General features: G+C 49.1%; 1 protein-coding gene across 1 annotated transcript in view; it reads right to left on the bottom strand.

Annotated features, from left to right (window-relative positions):
• col27a1a (collagen, type XXVII, alpha 1a) overlaps positions 1–20,573 on the bottom strand; it is a 58,285-nt gene that overhangs the window by 33,861 nt on the left and 3,851 nt on the right. Inside the window, exons 2-7 of the mRNA XM_076013833.1 lie at positions 19,787–19,857; positions 15,405–16,918; positions 12,435–12,488; positions 6,157–6,210; positions 4,293–4,346; positions 4,125–4,178 (exon numbers count right to left, since the gene is read on the bottom strand). Of these exons, the coding sequence (XP_075869948.1) occupies positions 4,125–4,178; positions 4,293–4,346; positions 6,157–6,210; positions 12,435–12,488; positions 15,405–16,918; positions 19,787–19,857 (1,801 nt within the window). The remainder of the gene's footprint in view (positions 1–4,124; positions 4,179–4,292; positions 4,347–6,156; positions 6,211–12,434; positions 12,489–15,404; positions 16,919–19,786; positions 19,858–20,573) is intronic.

Raw genomic sequence — 20,573 nt, 5'->3', positions numbered from 1 at the left:
ACTAGGAGGAGCACCTCAACGTTACACTCAAGGCGCGTTTGAGCGCTGCAAGTCAACGGGGAGGACTCGGGTTGACGGCAGGCCGCTCGAGATTTGTGCTTTCCAGATTTCCCTGAGAGCATTTTTGGGAAGAGATGCGATGAACACAGACAGACGCACTTCCCGACAAAGACTACTGGGTTTGACCTTTGCAAATAATCATAATTAACGACCAACTGCACGCCGGCGGAGTGGAATTTTGTTTTTGGGGCCTTTTTTAGACCCCCTGTCTGCTTTCAGAATTGTCTGTTTTTAATTCCTCCTGGCTTCTTCCCCGTTTACACGCGCAGTCGCACACAATGACACGCACGCGGCCACATCTAATTGCACGGCTTACTCCTAGTACAAACATGTGTAGGCGCTTATGTTCCCAAGCCGTGCACACGTTGTGTCCCAGGTATTAAAACACATGCCTCCCAACTGCCGGCTAGACCGTCCCAGATCCTTATCTCGCTCATTATGAGCTCGCTAATGAGGGTCGGCCGTTCCCACCGGCCTCGCCTGCGTTTATAATGCCACTTGCTTAACAAGCATGTGTGTTCAATCAGATAAACCCACCAGAATGCTTTTCATTTACGGAAAAGCCCCCCCCACCACCGCCCCACCGCCGCCCGGTAGCACAAGCGCTACATAAGTATGTTCTTTCTCCCCTCGCCATCCTATCCCGCCTAAGCCGCGTAAGAGCCAAGCAGGGTGGGCGGGGGAGGGGTTGGGGGGAGGAGCGACTTAAAGCGCATTTTGCTTCACGATGAAAAAAAATAAAAGACCTTTTCCCTTAACTGATTACCGACCGACTGTATGTGTTGGAAAACCCTCAAATCCCCGTGTAACGCACACACATGTTCAATGTGAGTCGTGGAAGAAGGGGCCTCCCCTCCGCCGCCCAGTGCCCTGGTAGCAGGGGTACACCGCTCACCTCATTAAACTACGCTTTCATCTTTCCCGCCTCCCTCGCTTCCAAGTTTTCCGAGCAGAGCAGAGCAGAGCAGAGCAGAGCAGCATGGAGCCAAGACGATTGCTCGTCTGGTCCCGTGTGTTGCGCCGCATTGCACAGCGCAACATAAACCCACCATCACCCGGCGCGGAAGTCTGGTGGTGACAGACGAAGCAAACAACTGCTTGGGACAACTTGAGGGACGGCGAGACGATTTGGCTCGGCGGGAAAAAACTCAGCAATTTTCGGGCTGCGCTCGCATGCGGCGCACGACATTGAAACAGGCGAGCGTGGCAGAGGACACTGATTTGTTTGCGAGAGACGCACGGAGGACCACGATGGTTGATTTCGATTTTTCCCATAATTACAGCGAGGGCGAGCACATTGGTTTGTGAGTTTGAACAGCGAGCTAAATGCAGAGACGTCGGTTTGGAGCGAGTGCTGGTATGCTTGAGAGAGTTTGACATCCAAAGAAGAAGAAGAAGAAAAAAACAAACAAAAAAAAAAAACACCCAACCCGGCGCTGTGTTCTGCCCCCTGGAGGAAGATTATATAATTCAACATTATGTTTACGAGACTACAGACGGTTGCACAATAGAGAAGTTATCCTGACTAGTTTGAAAAACACATGTTGAAGCCTCCGACGGAAAGGAGAGGAGACAGATCGTGTGGCGGCGGCGGACAAAAGGCGCAGGAAGGTGAAACGTACGTGAGGTTTGTAATGCGGCCCGTGTAGCTGAGGTTCGCTCCCCTCTCCCTGACCTCGCTGCCGTACTGAAAAGCCATTCGAACTCGTCCCGGGCAGAACAAACGTTTGTAGCGAGTGGAACATGCTTGGCTTGTCCGACAGTGTAAAAGCACACTCTCCAAGCTGTTTTCCCCATTAAAGTTTCCTTTTGGAAAAAAAAGCGGGAGGCCAAAATTCCAGGATTCCCGACTGGAGTGTCAAGCTACGGTTGGTGGAGAGTCTGCGCGGATCTCAGTGTCTCTGCTTTGTTTTTGTTTGTTTTTTCGGCGGGATAGGGAAGGACGGTGTGAAGACTTGAAGGGATCCATTGGCATGAGCTGGTCGAGCTTGACGATTTGAGAGAGGGCGGCCATCGCCATCGATTTACAGTAGTGCAGAACATGGATCTACACAAACTTGTGCTTCCACCCGTGACATCACACCAAATATCTTCACCAAGACATCAGGGATCAACAGTTTGCGATGCCCTTCGTTCACCGTTCAATGCCACGAAATGCCCCTTTAGACGCTTCAAGCTGAGGGCGAGTGAGCCGTCGCTTTGGGCCGGACATCTGGAGAGGCACGAGGTGCTGCCTCATCACCTCAAGTGTGACTCCACTAAGAGTTCTGATCGCCGTGCAGGATCCACTCACTCACGTCTCGGAGTTGCTCAGCCTGCGAACAATGCGCCTCATTAAGCGGCTTGGTGTTTGTGTTGGAGGGAGGCGGGGTGGGGGTTGGGGAACAGCTGACTCCTGGATGAGTTTCCTCCGCAGTCATCGCCTCTGCGGTCCACTTGGCCAGCGCCCGAGGCGTGTTGTGGTGACGTCACGCAGTGTGTTGGCCGAGTTGCCACGGCGACAACCCTCCAGGAAACGAGGCTGTCAGATCGTTCCGATGCAAAGCAGGACTTTGGTGCACGCACCAAATTTGTTTTACTCGCAAACATTTAAGTTTCTCCCTAAAAAAAAAAAATGATTAGCTCGCGGCTAATGATGCTAATGCGGCTCGTCAGCTGTTCCTGCAGCGGCACAATCGCAGTACGGAAACCCTGTGAAACAAACAGTTTAAAAACACCCAAAAAAAAACCCAAACCAGAGCGGTTGAGTAGAAAAGAAATATGTGATCGTTTTTCTATCAGTTGTACATTTTCCATTCTGATGGTGTGTGCGTGTGTGTGTGTGTGTGTGTGTGTGTGTGTGTGTGTGTGTGTGTGTGTGTGTGTAAAAGACACAGCAACATGCAACTTGGACACACACACACACACACACACATAGGGAAGCTGTAACAGAAGCCATATGTCATATGGAGGCAGCAGTCCAACTAGGGCCTGACACCGACGCTTCCTGAGGCAAGACATGCAGACGCAATTTACACCTGCCTTTCAAACACATTGAAATGCGTCCGGGGGACGCCTCTCCTTTTGTCTCGCTCAGAGTCTTGCGCGGCGGCTCAGTGAAATTGCACGCCGTGACGGAAAAGTGGGCTGCTGTGTTTTTTTTCGACTGCAATCAAGAGGAATGTTTACGCCGGGTTGCCTTTTTTTTTTTTTCTCCCTCTCTTCCCAAATTGCAGAACTGAGGAGCCAAAGATGACCAAACAACAATTGCGGGGATCAGAAGCGTTTTGTTTTTCAGTTCTAAGAGCATGAATCAAAAAATACTGAACCGGCGCAAAGACGGAGTTGTGTCTGGTTCCTCTAAAATCCTCAACAGCGGAGAAATGTGAGTGTACTACCTTCCTACTGTCCTGTATTCCGATCGCTTACTAATACCTGTGGCGTGTTTCAACTATAGAAGAGTCAAGCCGGCCTGGATAGAAACGCACAAGGCCCTGCCTGTAACGCCGTCCAGCTTTCCGTTCGCCAATCCAACTTTTTCAAACGAGCGAAAGCAACTTCAGCATTTTCCTCTCTGGAAGCTGGAAGAAACACAGATACCCAATTCTCTGTTGTCTCGAGCCCCCGCGTCTGTGTACGTGCACGCGCGAGCACGGGCACTCAGCGTGCGCACGCACACAACTGCAAACAGCTTGGATTTGACTCCTGGCTTGTTCTTGTTCCACTCCCGTCTGGCTAAAAGGATGCGTTCCACTTTACCCCCCCCCCCCCCCACCACCGTCAATCACTCAAGTTACGGCTTAAATAAACTCCAACTGACGCTGGAAATTCTGCGCTCGGCTGCGTGGGCGCCATCTTTGTTTCCCCCGATGACAAAAATAAATAAAATCTCCCCTTTCGTTCCACATGTCCGCCTTCCTGGCAACACTCGGACACCTCGGCGGAGGGTCCGGCGAACACACGTGGAAGGAAATGGTGAGTGATGGACAGAATGAGGAAGAGGAGCCGTGGCACACGCGCAGTTATATAACAAAGCAACAGACGCATTAAAGAAAGAGAGTCTAATTTCATTCGGCAGGTCTTACCTTCCGACCTTCCTGGCCAGTTGGTCCAACCAGGCCAATAATCCCTGAGTCTCCCTGAAACAGCAAAAGATGGATCTTGGTTGTTGTCGTTTGACAGCTTTTACTCTTGCATAAAGAGTAGACAGCGACTCGACGGTGCACTTCAAAGAAGACGACAGGACCAAATACCTTTTCTCCTTTAGTTGCCGGCCCAGGTGAGATGCCGGGGTCTCCTTTTCTCCCCTGCATTAGAAAGATGACAGAGAGTTTGAATGAGTGGACAATGATCCGCTTTGTGTTCACTGTGTCAATTAAAAAGTCTTTCGCAGAACAACGGAAAAATATGAAAGGTCCCATGTTGTAACTATTTCCAGTCATTTTTCATCCCATGCTCCGGCGCAGCGGCGTTGCCCCATTAATTATCCTCACTGCCCTGAGGACGTCCAGGAAACAACATGTTTAGCCCTCTGTTTACAGCCAAAATGGCAAAAAACGCAACGTGACACTTTGTTGTACGCTCCACATGTGTGGAAGGAGATAGAAAATATGGGACTTGTGAGGCAGTTTCAGAAGGTTGCTATAAGCGGTCAGTGCCCTTTGTGACATCATAGAGGACTCAGTTCTATATTTTAGCATTTGAGCACGTTTGCTCTTGTGGTTGAAATTGAGATGCATATTATTTCTAGATAACACAAGGAAAATCCGCTGTTGCTCAAATGAAAATCAGCACTGTTTCCGGTCTGGGACGGACCTACTGAGGTGCTCATTTTGTCGGGCGGGGTCTGAAAATGTATGACTGCTTCATTGTTTCCACGGAACTGGGCCGGAGACCTTTTGAAATTACCCAGCATCTTTAAAGTCAAGCTAAACGCTGTCCAATCAAAGGTTGGATGTTTTCAAAATGAAAAGAAACCCAAAACACTAAACAAAGATGTCCCAGGTGTGGATCAATCACAATCCGTCCGTGTCGGAATATTGTTTTTCTCCGTCTTTGACCTCTTCCCCCCTTTCTTGACGCAAGGTTGCCAAACGCTTGCACGCTTCTGATTGATTGCTCACCAGGGCCAACCTTTGCAGATCCCCCGGTGAGGATCCGCAAACGTTGTCTCTTGGTTCTCCACGTCTCCCACTGCAGCGTCCGCCACTTGAGCTGACGCTAATATTAGTCCCAGCTAAATAAATAATGCACCCTTTGACCCGGGGGACGCCTACTGTTTGAAAAAGCCGCATCCCTCAAAAAGGCATTTCCGTAATCCCGCAAAAGCGTGACATTCCCGACATGGAAGGGATTGTAGTAAAAGTGTCAAGAGCAGGAAGAAAGAATATGACTTGCACAAGGGAGAAAAGGACAGAGTTAAGTTTGGGTGACCCGAGTAGGTCAGAGTTCTGGTGGTGGTGGTGGGGTTGAGCCAAGTGTCCACATGCGGCCGCACGGTTTTCCCTTCATGCAAGGCATTTTTATAATGCACTTAAAATACAAGCGGTGCCGTGCCCTCGCTGTGTGCCGTGCGCACACACGCGGCCGGAGGTCAAGGGTGTTTGCCCGCGCATACATCACCGCAGACAATCGGACGGGGGACTCGGGGAATTTGTCTTAGCCGGGGTCAACTCCTGTTCAGGCGTTAAAATTGGACAGATTTATTTGAAGTCCCCACTTTTCCGACGGCTCTCCTTAAGGCGTCGATAAATCACTCCCGACTACGCTGGTGTTTGCCCGTCTTCCTCTTCTTTCCATTGCCTCAGTTTAATTTGGATGCGGGAACAACAGAAAACACTGTTCCGAGTCGACGCGGCACAAACGGGGGGCCTTAAATCAGAAGAAACCCGACTGTCTGGGATTTGCAACATCTGCTGATCTTTGCTATCGAATGCCGTCATGTCTGCAAGACGGCGCAGGGGCAGGTGCAGGTGCGGCGAGTCAGAAGCACGTTTCCGACACATTAGCATCGGCTCGGCAAATTGATAGCAGAGCCGCAGCAGCAGAGCTCCACCTTTGACTCAGACAGAAAGCAGACGGCCGTGTGCGGACGCCTCGCGGTGCTGGGGAGTTTACCTTGAGTCCGGACGGGCCGGGTTGGCCGGGGTTTCCGTGGGGACCTACGGGGCCCTGTGGAAAAAGGGGAGGATGAGAAAAAAACAAACTTGTGATTGAGCTCTCAATTAATCTTGAGCGCCGGGAGACAAGAGAAAGAGCTGACGCAGACTGCGGCTTTTGCTACTGTGAACGGAGGATGGTCTGGAGAGCCTCAGCCTTCACGTTACTTTAACCTATTTTCCTATACATCAGCTGTGTGTGTGTGTGTGTGTGTGTGTGTGTGTGTGAGAGAGTCGGGCGCTGAGTGAGGTATTTGGGGACTGTGTCGGGGGGGGAGTCGGCTATGGAAAATGGGGCACTTTGGAGCTCCTTCACCATATGGATGTGGTTTTCCTGCCCTCTGTCCTCACCCTCCACATACCCCCCTCCACAACCCCTCCTCTCTTTCTCACTCACACACACACACACACACACACACACACACACACAAGAACACAAACACACTCCGCCAAAGCATCTTAACGAGTAACGCAGATCCTCACGTATCATAACATTTTGAATTCCTGCGCTGGCGAGCGCCTCTGTCCACTTTGGCCGTTGCCGAGGAAATGAACGCGAGCGCGTCGGGGAGCAAAACACCAAGCCAGATCTACAGTAGCAGCATATTGGTAATGTGAGCCACCCTGCCCCATCCAGCAGGCCCCATGGGAGGGTTTAGCTGGAAACCTCTGAAAGCCAGAAGACTGATCTGCACCAATTTCTCTCTGGTTTAAACTGCAGCTGTCAAGCAGAGGCAACTTTTTCTCTCTTCCTTTTTTCTCTGGCCATCTATCCAAATATCTGTCCGTCTGTCTAACTCCTCTTCCTCTCCCTGCCCCCCCACCCTCACAACTCCCGTGGATGTCTGACCTCTCTCCTGCCCTCCACGTGGTGGCGGCACCCTTGGGCCCCCGACCCACCCCCATTGTGGGTCAAGGGTCGAATGAGTGAGAGAGGGTGGAAAAAAAACAAAAAAAAAAACGAGCCACAACTGCTTCGCAAGCCGGGTCACTGGGTTTCACCGAGGTTAGTCAAACCAAATCAAGAGGCCATTATGCTAGCGATCGGGAGCGCTGCATCAAAAACACAACAATGTCTCGCCACATCCAGACAGACGTGAAAAAGAGGTGATGTGGGGTTTTGGCCAGGCCACTGGCGGCTCAACAAAAAGTGCTTTGAGGCAGAGTTTAAAAACCGACGCACGAACCGGCAATGGAAAACTTCCTGTCAAAGGACGTGTTGGCGACCGTCATGTCTGATTCCCGAAGCGGAAGCTTTTCTTTGGTAAATCGTGTGCAAAAGGTGTTGTGAAGCGCAAAAAGCTCCGTTTTTTTCCAACCAGAAGTTTTCCAAATTGAAAAATTCACTCGATCCTCCAATAAGATATCGTTTCTGAGTCACGCTTCACAAATAACATATTTTGATTCTAGTGATTTTTTTTTTTTTTACGACGCTCACGCTCTCGTCCTCCCTCTTTCATTTTCAGTTCACACCCGCCGGCTCTCCTCTCGCTGTCCAGTCCATGCTAACGAACGCGGCTGCGCGCGTAAATAAAACTCCGGCCTTAAAAACCCAGACACGTTTGAATTACATGCTTCAAAATGAACCCTGCGGTCCACCGCAGCGTGGGCTGCCTGCTCGTGTTTCCCGAGCGCTGCACTACTTGTTCTGTGTCGTGTCGCCGTCTTGCACAACAGGTGGCTAATTAGAGAAGAGCAGGGCGGGGCGCAAGCTAGCCGGTAGTGGGGGGACTATCACACGGAAAAGGTCCCCGGTCGCTCTGAGCGGCGACGCAGGGCGTTGCTGTGGCTCCTGTGGCCAGAGCGCTGCTTTGCGCCTTGCAAATTACCCCAAAATTTGAGACAAAATCATCTAAATTTGGACAGACTGTTGCCCTCAAGGTCCAAAGTGCTGTCGAATGCATATAGATCAATACCGTCATCATCACTCGCTATAAACAGCAACCTCATATCTATAGATTTCCATGTTCCTGTGGATGGTGGTTGCATGACATCACCCCTGAGGTTACATTCCCACGGAAAGTGCTGCAGACAAGCCTCCTAATGGGGTCCTGCTGTAAACAGAGTCTGAGCTTTCAGCACGAGCTTGTAAAAGACGGCTGTAATGTATGTACATTGGAAGATTAAAGGCTTTGTGCATGATGCCTCGCCAGATGAGGATCCGCAGGAGGGCAGCGTACGATAAACGAACAGCATGTGGACCAACCAGACACCTCAGTAATTAAAAGTGCCAGTCGGCAGGCACACAGAGGAACCTCAAACCAGCCAGCCTGGACATCACTCACTGTCAGATCTTTAATTTTTCCTCCCGGACCTCACTTGAGCGGCCTTGAAGAATTAATTGTGTAAGAATTATCCCAAAAAAAAGAAAGACGGGAATTTAGCATGCTTAGCCCTCTGTTTAGCGCCTCCTGCAAAATTGCTTGTCCTCCTGTTTGTGCTGGTGCTTTGCTGTACCTTCATAAATGGGACAAGACATTTATAAAGAGGTGATTTTATAAAAAACAGAGCAGAATTCTGAATAACAAAAAAATGAACCAGGCAAATCCATTTAGCAGCACCAAGAAAAAGCCAAATAAACACATTTATGTGCTTTGAAAGGCCAAAGAAAAATGAAAAGAGACTTAATGAGCTGCGCACAATATAGCTTTTGAAAAAAGGAAATACCTTGTAAACCAAAGTATATTGAATCATTGACAACAATAAGAATTACAGCCATGACATGTCTGGAAATTGCAATGGAAACCTTGAACACTGGTAAGCCGGTATTAAAAAATGTGTTTAAGAGCTCGTACGGGGATTGAAAAAAAAAAAAAAAAAAAAAGATGACTTGGAGCGCAGTCTGCGGTTTTTACTGTCCTCTCTCACTGCTTATTACAGTAATGTTCCAGAGCTGAGATCCGCACACAGATTGAATCTGGGATTCAACAGGCCCTTAAGAAGATCTGTTGCCTGGCATCGCCACAACACCTTCACTACAAACTGGCTGAAGTAATGCTTCACACATTTTATTAGGAGCAATAATTTTCAGGGTTTTCTTGAACCAAAAATGCCCATCTGGGATCGGCATCAGCTTCACGTGCAGGTGAAGAAAACTGGGTGGAGGTTTCCCCCCCCTGAGGAAAGATGGATGACTAAATTTCTTTCTTTCTTTCTTTTTTTTTTTTTTTACTTTCACAAAGACCCTTTTGACGCTCGGGGGTTCCAGACAAATCCCCCCGGCAAACCGGTCTTCCCGGAGATGAGGCGACCGGGCACTTGCCGCGCCTTTCCCCCTCTCTTGCACTTGTCTACCACTGCCGTCAGCGTGCGGCGGCAAACAGAGCGGAGGGAGCTGCAACCGGCCCGGCTTCTCCGCAGACCGCCGGTCGCCGCGGCGACGGCGTCTCACACTCACATGCGTTGGATCAGAGGTCAGGGTTCATGGGTGGTGCTCGTCGGGGGCTCAATGGTGCTCTGTGTGTCACCGCCGGGACTTCCAGTAATCCGAGGCTACGGAGGGTCACGCCGGAAAAAAGAAAAAAAAAAAGGAGAAGAAGGCGCGGATCTCCGCCTGGAGCAAACACCTGCGTCTCCGCCCTCTCTTATCTCCGCCTTCTCTTATTTCTGTTCTTTTCTTACCCTTTTCCTTACTACTTTACAACTTCTTTACTTCTTTGCGTCTTATCAATTTGGCACTTCAGATCAGATCTGGGTCCTTGATAAACTGACGCCGCTGTGAAGGTTTAGTTGGGTGGGAAAAAAAAATAATCACAAAACAAATAAACCTGGATCATTTTCCCAGCACACGCGAGGTGAGGCCTTGAGGAAATTCCACCAAGATGCAGGATTAACATGTCATTTTATCACGCTGGATGTACATCAACATCCCCCTTTATAATCATTGTTAAAGCTTTGGAATTTAGATGTGTTCTTTTGTCTTCATAGTAAAGTTGATGTGTACGGTTGCGTCACAGGTTTCCATCATGCACTGCCTGCAGGACGTTCCAAATCAAAATTGAAACCACCCCCCTTAATCTGGAAGCAAGGGCGAGATTCCCCCCCTCCATATACGCTCATAAGCATCCTTCTGCAGGCACGTGGATGTGCATCCCGGCATTTTTTTTCAGCGCACATGGCAGCTGCCAATTAAACTCGACAAAGGCGCTTGTTTACAGCGACGCTCTATAATCTGTCTCACTCATGAAACAGGGAAGGCCATAAACGAAACCGCATATGTCTGCAGTGCACGGCGTGGAATTAGCGCCGCCGGGGTGTAGACGCTAGCCGGCGAGCGCCGTCGACGTGCCCTCGTGCGGGTTCACGGCGAGGCGCTGGCGGTGCGCTTTGTCGCGAAAAGCCTTCGCCAAGCGCCTTCTGCGTTTTATTGAAGAGGGGCTGTTTAATTGTTTGCACTCTGCAAACCGAGCGCCTGGACCGAGAATGACCCAGGCTGTGCGACGGCTGGTTCGCCGTCACCAAGAAAAAACAAAAAAAGAAAACGCCCTTGAGACCCTCAAGGGTGTAAATCAGCGCGAGGCCGTCGGCCCGTGCATGCTGCTGAAGAATGAGCTTTAAGACGAGGATGGAATTTACCAAGGACGAGAGCAAGTCCAAACATCCCCCATTCAATTAAATAAGGAGCTGCTTGGTAGGACAAAAATAGCCCCGTTCATAATCGTATTTATATTATGCTTGGCTGGTCAGAGGTCATGCAGCCCTGTGTTTATATTCATTCTACTCAGGTAAGTTTGATTTGAATAATAGAAAGTCCACCGGGGTGTAGGGTGATGTTGATGGGGTGGAGGAGCTGAGACCGGGGGGCTCGAACGGCTTTAATCAGCGCAGGACAAAGACCTCCTTATACATCTGTGGCGCTGAGGGACCACAGAGACGTAAACCTAAGAGTCCCATAAACGCGGGGGGGCGGGTCAGGGGGGGACTCCACGAAGAGCCGAAACTGTAGATCATCCAGCCTTTGACTTTTTATTCCAATGAAATGGTTTATTGTCTCGGAAACTTGTTTGAAGTGTTTAATAATCGAATTTAAAAAAAAACAAACAACGATCAAATCAGCTCGCAGTCAGTAAATCCCATCTGCTCACAAACTATAAGCAACCACAGGTGTGAGTTCAATATTTAGGGGGTACATATTTGCTGCAAGGCTTTAATGCGAGTCAACTTTATTTGCACGTGCAGGAATGCTGAGAATTTTTGTTATTTTTATGGCACAAATGTGTCATCAATTTGATAAAGCAATGGTGCCAATTCACAAGGAGACCAAAAGTTTTCTTTATGCTATGAATTGATTGACTGCGAAGAGGTCATTCACCGTTTAAAGAGGAAAAACGAGCCCCAAAAGCTGCATCGGTCAACCGTTGTCCGCGCTGCACAGGCAGACAGCGGCAGTTCAGACGGGAGGCCTCAAAGTCGCGCGGGAGATGAGCCTAAATCTATTTCACTGGCCCCAGAGAAAGAGGCCTTTCATTAGGCCAGAATGGGATTCCTATGAAGTGTCAGCGCAGCCTGCTGCAACGGCTCACTGAGGGGAAGAAAGTCCACTGGAGCCATGTGTTCCCTGTCTGTTTACAGTGCTTTTATTAGGCATCCTGTGGCACAGGCAGCCTTTTGAAAGGCCGTCTTTATAGGAGCTTTCCTGTTTATGCTCAGGGGTGGGAGGTCAGCGCTCGCAGCCCCATGCTGAATATGGCCAAATCAGCCTGCATAGGAAATCTCTGTGTGAGAGTGAGGGAGTGTGCGAGGAGGGGGGAGCGAGCGTGTGTGTGTGTGTGTGTGTGTGTGTGTGTGTGTGTCAGCTGTGTGATCGGAGTGATTTAAAGTGATGCGGGAGCGAGGGCTCGGCAGGTTATTATTATAACGTCAGGGGAAGAAAAAAAAAACGGCGGAGGGCTTCTTCTCACACGCACGCGCATGCACGCAGACGGATACAGCCGACTGTGTCCGTGTCTGTTTGCCTCCCAGTCCCCTCTTGCCGGCGGGGGGAGGGTTTGCCGCTCGCCGCCTGTTTGCCTTTTCCGCGCTCTCGGTCAACACGCACGTCAGCGTCGCGGGGCGAAAACAAAAACACACTCAACGGCAGACGGCCTGTGAGAAGCCTAAATAAAAAGGCAGCTATGCATGTGTATCGACATATATATATTTATATATAAGTATGAGTGTTCCGTGAGGCAGGATTAGATGTAATCACTTCTAGGGGAGGAATGCTTTTCATGTGGAGGGGAGGTGTTGGAGGCTTACCCGAGGACCCCTCTTGCCTGGCATGCCTGGCTTCCCTGGAGCTCCTGGCAGTCCCTGGAGAGAGCAAACACTCAGTCAGCACCGCACGTTGACACATACGTTCAGATCAGCGCAAGAGATACGCAGCCGCTCAACTCCGACCATGAGAAATATTTGGTCGTACGGACGCACGGTCGAAAACAAATGACAGAAAAAAAGTGGCATCTTGACACTCTGAGGTCATCGCGTCTCAAAGTGCTGAAAGCTCCGCCTTATCCAGTAGGAAGCCCTGAGCCGGTGGCGTGCCAGGAAACCGTAGAAATGCTAGAAATAACAGGTCATTTCCTGCACCACTCAGTGGCCCAAGTGTGGTTTTTTTATCAGCCCGGCGCTCATTCATTCGCTTTCAATCCCCCCCCCAAAAAAAAGCAGAAACGAGGGAGAAAACAGAAGGAGTGGCGCAGTGGCGGCAGTTGGCGCTAATGGGAACTGCTCGGCGGCCACATTGCGAGTGGGTGCCGACACATTTTTCAAATGTTTTTGTCACCGCCGGTGCGCCGTGGCGCGTTTACTGAGCTGTTAAATTCGAAGGCCCGAGACGACTTAGATATCGATACCTTGTAAAAGAGCAGCAGCATCCTCCATAAAGCCCAGTTATTGAAGTGTGAAAGTTGTACCCTTTAAGTACTTTCCTGAAATTAAGGTTTTACGGGTGGGTGACTCTCACAGCGGAAAAAACAAAACAAAACAAAGTCGAAAAGGTTTATAGCCGCGAGCCGCGACGGACGTGTACGTAATCTGTTGGCAAGCAATTGTTTTTTTGTTTATTTGTTTTGTTCTGTACGGCCGGTATCTCCCAGGATGACCTCCTAGGTGGAGACCACCCCCGTTGTCCCAGGTGGTGCGCTCTGGGGTGGGCCGAGGACCTGTCGACATCGACGCGCCACCCTGTCCATCTCTTTCACCCCGCCCCCCCCGCTTCCGAGCCGCCGTCCCGTTTGTTTGTTTATTCTGAGCGTCCAGGTTGCACCTGTCCCACCACCAGACAGCTCCTCCGTGCTCTCTGGCCTCCACGTTAGCGAGCACTTTCCAATCTTTCTCCTCTAAGTTCTAAACACAGACGGTTGGAACAGAGGGACGCTTTCGGTTACAAGGTTCTGTGACTTGCTGAGTGTGCTTATTAGGAGGTTTAAACTCAAGCTGTAGCCAGGGTTTTTTTTTTTATTAGAGGGGATTTTTTTTCTTTGGTGCTTTCCAAAGAGGTTTTAAGAACCCCTAAGGGAAAGCCACCCGTGCAACAGCCACTCAACGATATTGAGCTACGTTGCATTCCCAAATTTGTTTGGCCTTGCATGTTTCACGCAGCCCTGGTCGCGCTTGAATCATCCTTTGCGCCAGCGTATTTTCAGCAATTACCAAAGAGGAAGAGCGAAGGAAATCTTAGACCCTCGATCTAATCAAAGCGTGAGTTGAGGAACCAAAAGCCCTGACGGACGCTGCCATATCTGTGCCTGCGCTGGAAGTTTATCCTGGCGCGCCGAGTGCAGAGCGAGCGCAGTGGAAACACAAGCTGAGCTTCCAGTTTATTGTGCGTGTCAGCAGGAGATCCTTAATGTCTTTGGCAGCAGGAATGATCACTGACAGGACTGTTAATAAATACAATGCTTTATTTTTGCTAATCAAAATGCACTTGTTGAGTCTTCTTCAAAGGGCAAGAACGTTTAAGACAGACCACCAGCTCATGCTGATCTGTTGATGTATTACAGGGCGATACATCATTTTTTAATACATATCGTTGGGTGAATTAGCTCCTCCTCTAACATAACTTACCATGTACTGACAGATATTTCAACTCAGTGCTTCAGGAAAAACCTTACAAACATAACCTAATAATTCACTGTAATCATCCTTTTTTTTTTTATCTCATTTAGTAAGAAGTTTTTAGCTCTACCAATTGGAACTGCATTTGGCGCTCTTTAAATACGGTCTTGCCTAATGGCTGTCGAGTGTGCGGCGTGTGCACAGGAGCGCAGGTGTAAATCAGCAAAGCCTCAACAGGCCACACTCTGCAAACTGCAGCAGAAAATTACAGGCTGTCGCCACGAGGCGTATAGCACAGACCCTGCACACAAATGGTGCGTAAACGAGTCAATCACAGGGCAGCGCTCTGAATTGGAACACACCCTGCGAGACGCCCAACTCTGGTTACACTGGTCTTGTATGGAGTTATATGAATGAATTTGGATAAATCATCCATCGGAAGACCATTCAGGCAATTTGTTCTAAAAAAGAAGAACTCCCAGAATCCAATTTTTCAGTCTGGCCATCAACATTTTAACCCAAAAAACACCAAGAGCCAAACTTGGAAATCTAAAGCTGCCTAGTCAGTATTTAACCAAGCACTTGCCTTCCAGCAAGGCCCTTTCAAAGTTTCCCGCTCCGAGAGGTCTAGCCTAGTTTTTTTGTGCCTGCATTGGTGGTGTTTACCGACTGCCATGACCCTTGACCTGGCTTTGAAGGAGGGCCATGAGACCTCCACAAGCACTTATGACATAGGAATCTGGTGTTGAGATGACAAGGCGTCAGACCTGACACGTCACACCCACAGCCCGGAGGGTTTGGTGCACGGAGGGAGGAAGGCAGCGAGACAAGAGCAGAGGAGGGATTTCTAACCTGTGTGGGGAGTTAACACATTAACCTGCATGTCTGTGTATTTCTGTTACAAGCCAGGGGAGCCAAGCAGTGGCGTGGCTTGGGCACTCCCCTAATCTAAACTATCGAACTCAATGATTATAACTGCCTGTGCAACTTAAAAGTCTTTGTCTCATAAGTCTGGAAAGTTTTACCACTACTTTAGTCCTGCAACAGAGGCGGCTACACTCGGGATGATGTGCAAGGCCAAACAATATGCATGTGCTGTAAATCTGCACACTAATTTGAAACATTGTCTGTGGCAAAGCAAGACAACAGACTGTAGGTAGGTGTGCTTACCGCTGGGCCTGCTTCTCCTTTTTGTCCTATAGGTCCAGCCAGCAGGGAAAACTGTGTAGGTGGCACCTCCCAACTCTGGAAGCCATCAGTGGCAGGTGGTGTCACTGTGTTAAACGAAGGTCTGGTCGGCCGTGGAGTGACAGGGGCCCTGGTGGTTTTGGCTTGTTTAGTTGGTTTGACGACCTGTTTGGAGCCTGGCTTGGAGGTTTTAGCAGTTGTAGTTTTGGATATTGTGGATTTTGAGGGGGTGACTTTGGGCACACTAGTTTTAGGAGGGACAGCTTTGACTGAATTGGTTTTGGGTTTAGTTGGAGTGGCTTTGGAGGGCGTCGTTTTCGGCTTGGGTGATGTCTTCTTTGCCGTGGTGGGCTGTGGTTTCTTTGGGAGGACACCTTGTTCTGAGGCCGAGTCAAGCTTCGTCTTGGTGGGTTTGTTGCTACTAGTGGCTGGAACGGAAGGCTTCTTCTTGTTATCCGTGACCGCGGCCGACTTCTTGGGGATGTTGGGGAGAGTGGGCTTTGCTGGAGTAGGCTTGGAGGGTTTCTGATTGGGAGCTCTTGGGGACGGGGCTTTTGGATTCGGTGGTTTTGTCGGTGGGGCTTTTGTCCTGAGTGGTGCTGTGACCGTTTGTGTCCTGGCCTTGAGAGGTGGTGAAGCCAAACCGAGCTGGACTGTGACTGGCATCACAGTCGGCAGCAGTGGCGTTGGCATTGTCCCGAGGCTGGGCTTTATCGTTTGGGTGGAAGCTACATATCGAACAGCAGAAGCGGCAGCGGCGGCACTCCTGGCCAGGCTCGCCCGCGTTGGCTTCTTGGCTGTTTGATGGCCACCGCGTTTCGTGGGGGCAGCCGTAGCTGTGACGTTTGTCTCTTGTGGTAGAATAGGCAACAACGGGGAGAGGTTCGGCCTGTAGGTGTCGGCTTCCCTGCACTGTTTCTTAATGTACCTGCAGTAGTTGTGAGCTGCCTGTGCGGAGGGGACCAGGTCAAACTGGCAGATGGCTCCCTCGAAGTGAGCCGTGGCTTGCTGTTGGCCTGTTCTGCCCAGCAGGAAGGTACCCTGAAGCTCCGGAGCCAGCCCCTCCTCGCCGTCCCACCCAAAGTCTGCATGAACACTCTGCTCTCCGCAGGAGGCATATAGAGTCACTCTCTGTCCATTAATTCCCACAGCCAACTGGTGCCACTGACCATCATGGGGTTCATAGGGCAATGCCACCGAGGTGTTTGTTCCTGTATGAAGGACCAGCTTGCCCGGTGCAAGCTGCAGGCCAAGAAGGAGCTTCTTGCGTCCTGAGAGCAGGGTGAAGAGGGAAGCGCTGTTGACCCGATGCGAGCGCACGCTCAGGACCAGTGCCAGGTTGGGCCAGACGGTCGCTGGGAAGAGAGAGCGCAGTGGAGCCTCGACCTGCGCCCGTTGGTTGAGGATGATCCCCGATCTGAAAGGAATGACCCCTGCTGGCAGCGAGCGTGGCGGCTTCTCTCCCTTAAGCCCCAACTTTTGGAGGATGTCCACATCTAAGATCAGATGGAAAATGTTGTTAGTGGTGCACATGATTGCGGCGGCTGCATTCACCATTGACATATTTGAAAAGTGGAGACAAAAACACAGGACGAGTGTCTGGGAAAAAGATAAACTTTTGCTTTTAATCTGCTGTGAATTTGTCTTCCAAAGTACTCCTGGCATTTCTGTGGAAATCCTCGGCACTGACCAGAAAAAACAGGCCAGAATATTGTTGATTTAGTAATATGAAACATTACCAAATATTCAGCATACTATCTACATCTCTTGACTAGTCAGTGATCAATTAAAAAGCTTAAAAAGCATTTTTTTTTTTTTTTTTTAAAAGAGGCTTTTAAACTTAAAATTAAAAAAAATGAATCTTGTGAACCAACACAAGATAGGAGTCATGGAGTCTAAACTATCAATGGGAAAACATGGGGACAAAAAGACATAGTGCAGATTCACAAAGAAAAATAAACCTTCCGAGTCTGCTTATTTAAGCTCTACGCTGGGACTTCGGTTCAAAACAAACAAGTATTTATGGGTCGACATGGTTACCAAAGTGGGCCTGCTGATGATAGGGGGAGAGTGGGGCAATGCAACAGGTTCTTATGCCATGCAGCTAAAAAAAAATTGCCAAGTGTCAACTTTTCGTCTCAGAGCAGCTGCAGTCGGCTCCGCCCCTTGTCGCCAGGGGAGTGCGATGCAATGCGGCAAGCAGGGACGGCGCTTTGTCGTCGACGTTTACCCTGTGGCTGGCGGGGTTCAGCCAAGGTCAAAGCAGCCAGAGACAATCCCTCTACAGGAGCAAGGTTGTGAATTTGGAATGAGAATTTAAGGGGCTGCCGACCCCACTGGCAATCTTATATAACTCTCGGAACAATTAGTACATCTGAGTACTTGCTGTGCTGTATATCGAAGCATATGGGCTGGCAATACTTGCTTGACTGATGCTCAGGCATGGACATCATTGTTTTAAAGCTTTAGGGGATTAATGAGGCAAAGGACATCCGCGTGATCAAACGGCCTCCCCCGCTAATGATCCATCTGCAAGCATCTATATGTTCAGTTTGAACATCAGAACGTGACCCCCGCCTGTCCCCACGGTGGCTGTGGGTGAACTCTGGAGAGCGTACTGTCTCCTGTCTCGAGGCAGCAGCACGGCTGAGACTTTCTGTTCCGTGTTCCAGTCTTTGGGGTTCCGGCGCTCGCTCTCGGCATGACCCGTGATCTCACACCCAGGCCCCTCTCCACATCTTTTATTGTCTCCGGCCCCACTCTGATCAGGAACCCAGCGCTCACTCCCTGCACGACCCGTGATCTCAGACCCAGGCCCCCTGACATCTTTTATAGGCTCTGACCTGTGGTCGCTGGGCCTTGTCTAATGGGGACATGTGTACAGTAGCGCTGCTTGTGGAAAAAAAGAAGGAAACGTGGGCGAGCAGTATTGATATATTGTCAACGTCAAACATAGACCTGACATAATGGGTCTATGTGAATGAATGCCAATGATGCATGACGGGTTGGAGTAAACTGTAAATTTAATATCGCAGGATTTTTGGACGCAGCCCCATCAAAACTACAAAATCTTCTGCAGAGTGAAACTAATGATAATGTAAACAGTCTTCCCTGCCCTTCCCTCGGCCAGTTGGTCTTTTCGTGCTCTTTAAACGCTCTAAGATGTCCCCCTGCTTCAAACACAAGAGTTTTATAAAATAACCCGAGGGGAACCAGATCTTCATGCGCTGTCGTGTGTTTCTGTCCCTGCAGTCAATTCAGCCCTGTGTGTGGTCTCCTCTGCAAGCGAGATGCACCAGGATTTGCACAGAGTTTTGCATTAATGAGCACCCGTTCAGTGCTTCAGCGGCTTTTTGACTTAATTACCGTTCGCTCCATTATCAGGGTGGTGCGTACATTAACGTTTGGTTTCATGTAAACAACGTGCAGTGACAATTTGAATGCACACTCTCACAGGCAGTCAGACTTGAGTTTTGCTCAGTTGCGCCAAAGCACTTGAGTTGGAAATGGAGGGGTCCAAATCCCCGTGTGCAGGATGGAAGTAACACATTCAAATACAACAAGAGGCTTCTTCCAGTCTGCAGCAAGGTGAGAGTCGATGATCATCCCAGAATCAAGATCTTTGTATCTATTTCCAAAACGGCACACAACATGTTGGTTGTTTGTTATTTTAAAGGTTCCAAATTGCTACCTATTATGAACAGTTTTCTATTTTTTTCTTGTTCCCGTGAAAAGGAAAGTGTCAGTGTCTTAGATGAAACTGTAACAACCATTATTTCAATCAATTGATTGATTAACTGAAAAATGTATTACTTGTTCGTTGGCGCGCACACAAGAACTACATTATGTTGATCACAAAGAATGACAATGTGTCAAAAGCGAAGACTGTCGTGCGAATTTCAGCGGGGGAGAAAAGAAGAAAAGCTATTTTTTGCAACGCGGCCGTCACCAAAAGCGGCAGACAGTTACATAATGAGCTGAGGTCACTGCAAAGCAGCAAAAATCTCAGGGAAGTTGCCAATTTGAGGGCGACATTTCTGTGTAGATTCATCCTCGAGATCACAACAGATTTCCATCACGGCGCTCCTTTGTTGAGCTAAGTTTAGATCACCGGCCTGCAAACTGCAGCGCTCATCATCATCATGGCAACGCTTTTCCAAATGTTCACGTCGCAATGTGTTTACATACTCCTGCAGTGACCTCACGCTTGGGGGGTTAAGGAAACACTTTCCTCACCAACCCTCCAGTAACTTTTACTGTTTTATTCCAGCGGTAAAAATTACACGGGGTATAAAAAAAAGAGGTGAGAAAGAGGAGAAAGAGTGCGCTGAGGAAAGTCAAAGTGGCACAGGGTGGTTTCTTACCTTCAGAGTGTACTTGTGTAAGTCCCAGGTAACACGTACAATATAAGACTGTACAGAGCAATAGGGCTCTCCTGGTGGAAGAGAAGACAAGAGGTCAGACAAAATTGAGCGAAACAGAACATATGTTTTTACTGGCTGCAAATGTGCTTTGATTGAATCCAGTATCTTTCCTTTGAATTCAGTGACTATGAACCGAATTCCAGATTTACTTCAGATTCCTTGGGATTTATCGATTATGACCTCGTCAAGCCAGCAAAGCAGCAGACGACAGCCGAGAGCACTGAAATAATCACTTCATTTTTTTTTTTTAAAGTTGCACTCGCGCGGCAATACAAGCCGGTACAGTAATAGCCCCACAAAATTAACCAAAGCACTCCAACAGTCTATAAAACCTGCAGAGCACTAGCAAAGCTGTTGATAAAACTATTTATTTTGGAATACTCGTGGCCACGGGCGATGCCTCGTGTGCCTCAGAGACTCGGTGCCGCACAGAAGCGAAAGTTTTTCCCAAATAAATCCAAAAAAACAAAACAAAACTTTAATACATTACATGGCACCAAAAATTACAGTTGGAAACAAACCCTGTGTGCTTTGAGTCGCGGCCAAGATACAAATGGGAAAAATAGATTCCGTAAAGAGGAAAGCAGGCAACTCTGTTCCAAAATACACAATACAGAGAAAGAGATTTAAGTTGTGTGCTTTTTTTTTTTTTTTTTTAACGAAAAGCTGTATCAGGTTAACACATCACCTCTTCCTCCAAAGCAAACACACGCACACGCCCACACAC

The sequence above is a fragment of the Nelusetta ayraudi genome, unplaced genomic scaffold, assembly GCF_046127955.1.
Source record: "Nelusetta ayraudi isolate G7.1 ecotype Tasmania unplaced genomic scaffold, CSIRO-AGI_Nayr_v1 ptg000160l, whole genome shotgun sequence".
NCBI lineage: Eukaryota > Metazoa > Chordata > Actinopteri > Tetraodontiformes > Monacanthidae > Nelusetta > Nelusetta ayraudi.
The sequence above is the reverse complement of the archived record's forward strand: the minus strand, read 5'-3'. Positions and strand labels throughout refer to the sequence as shown.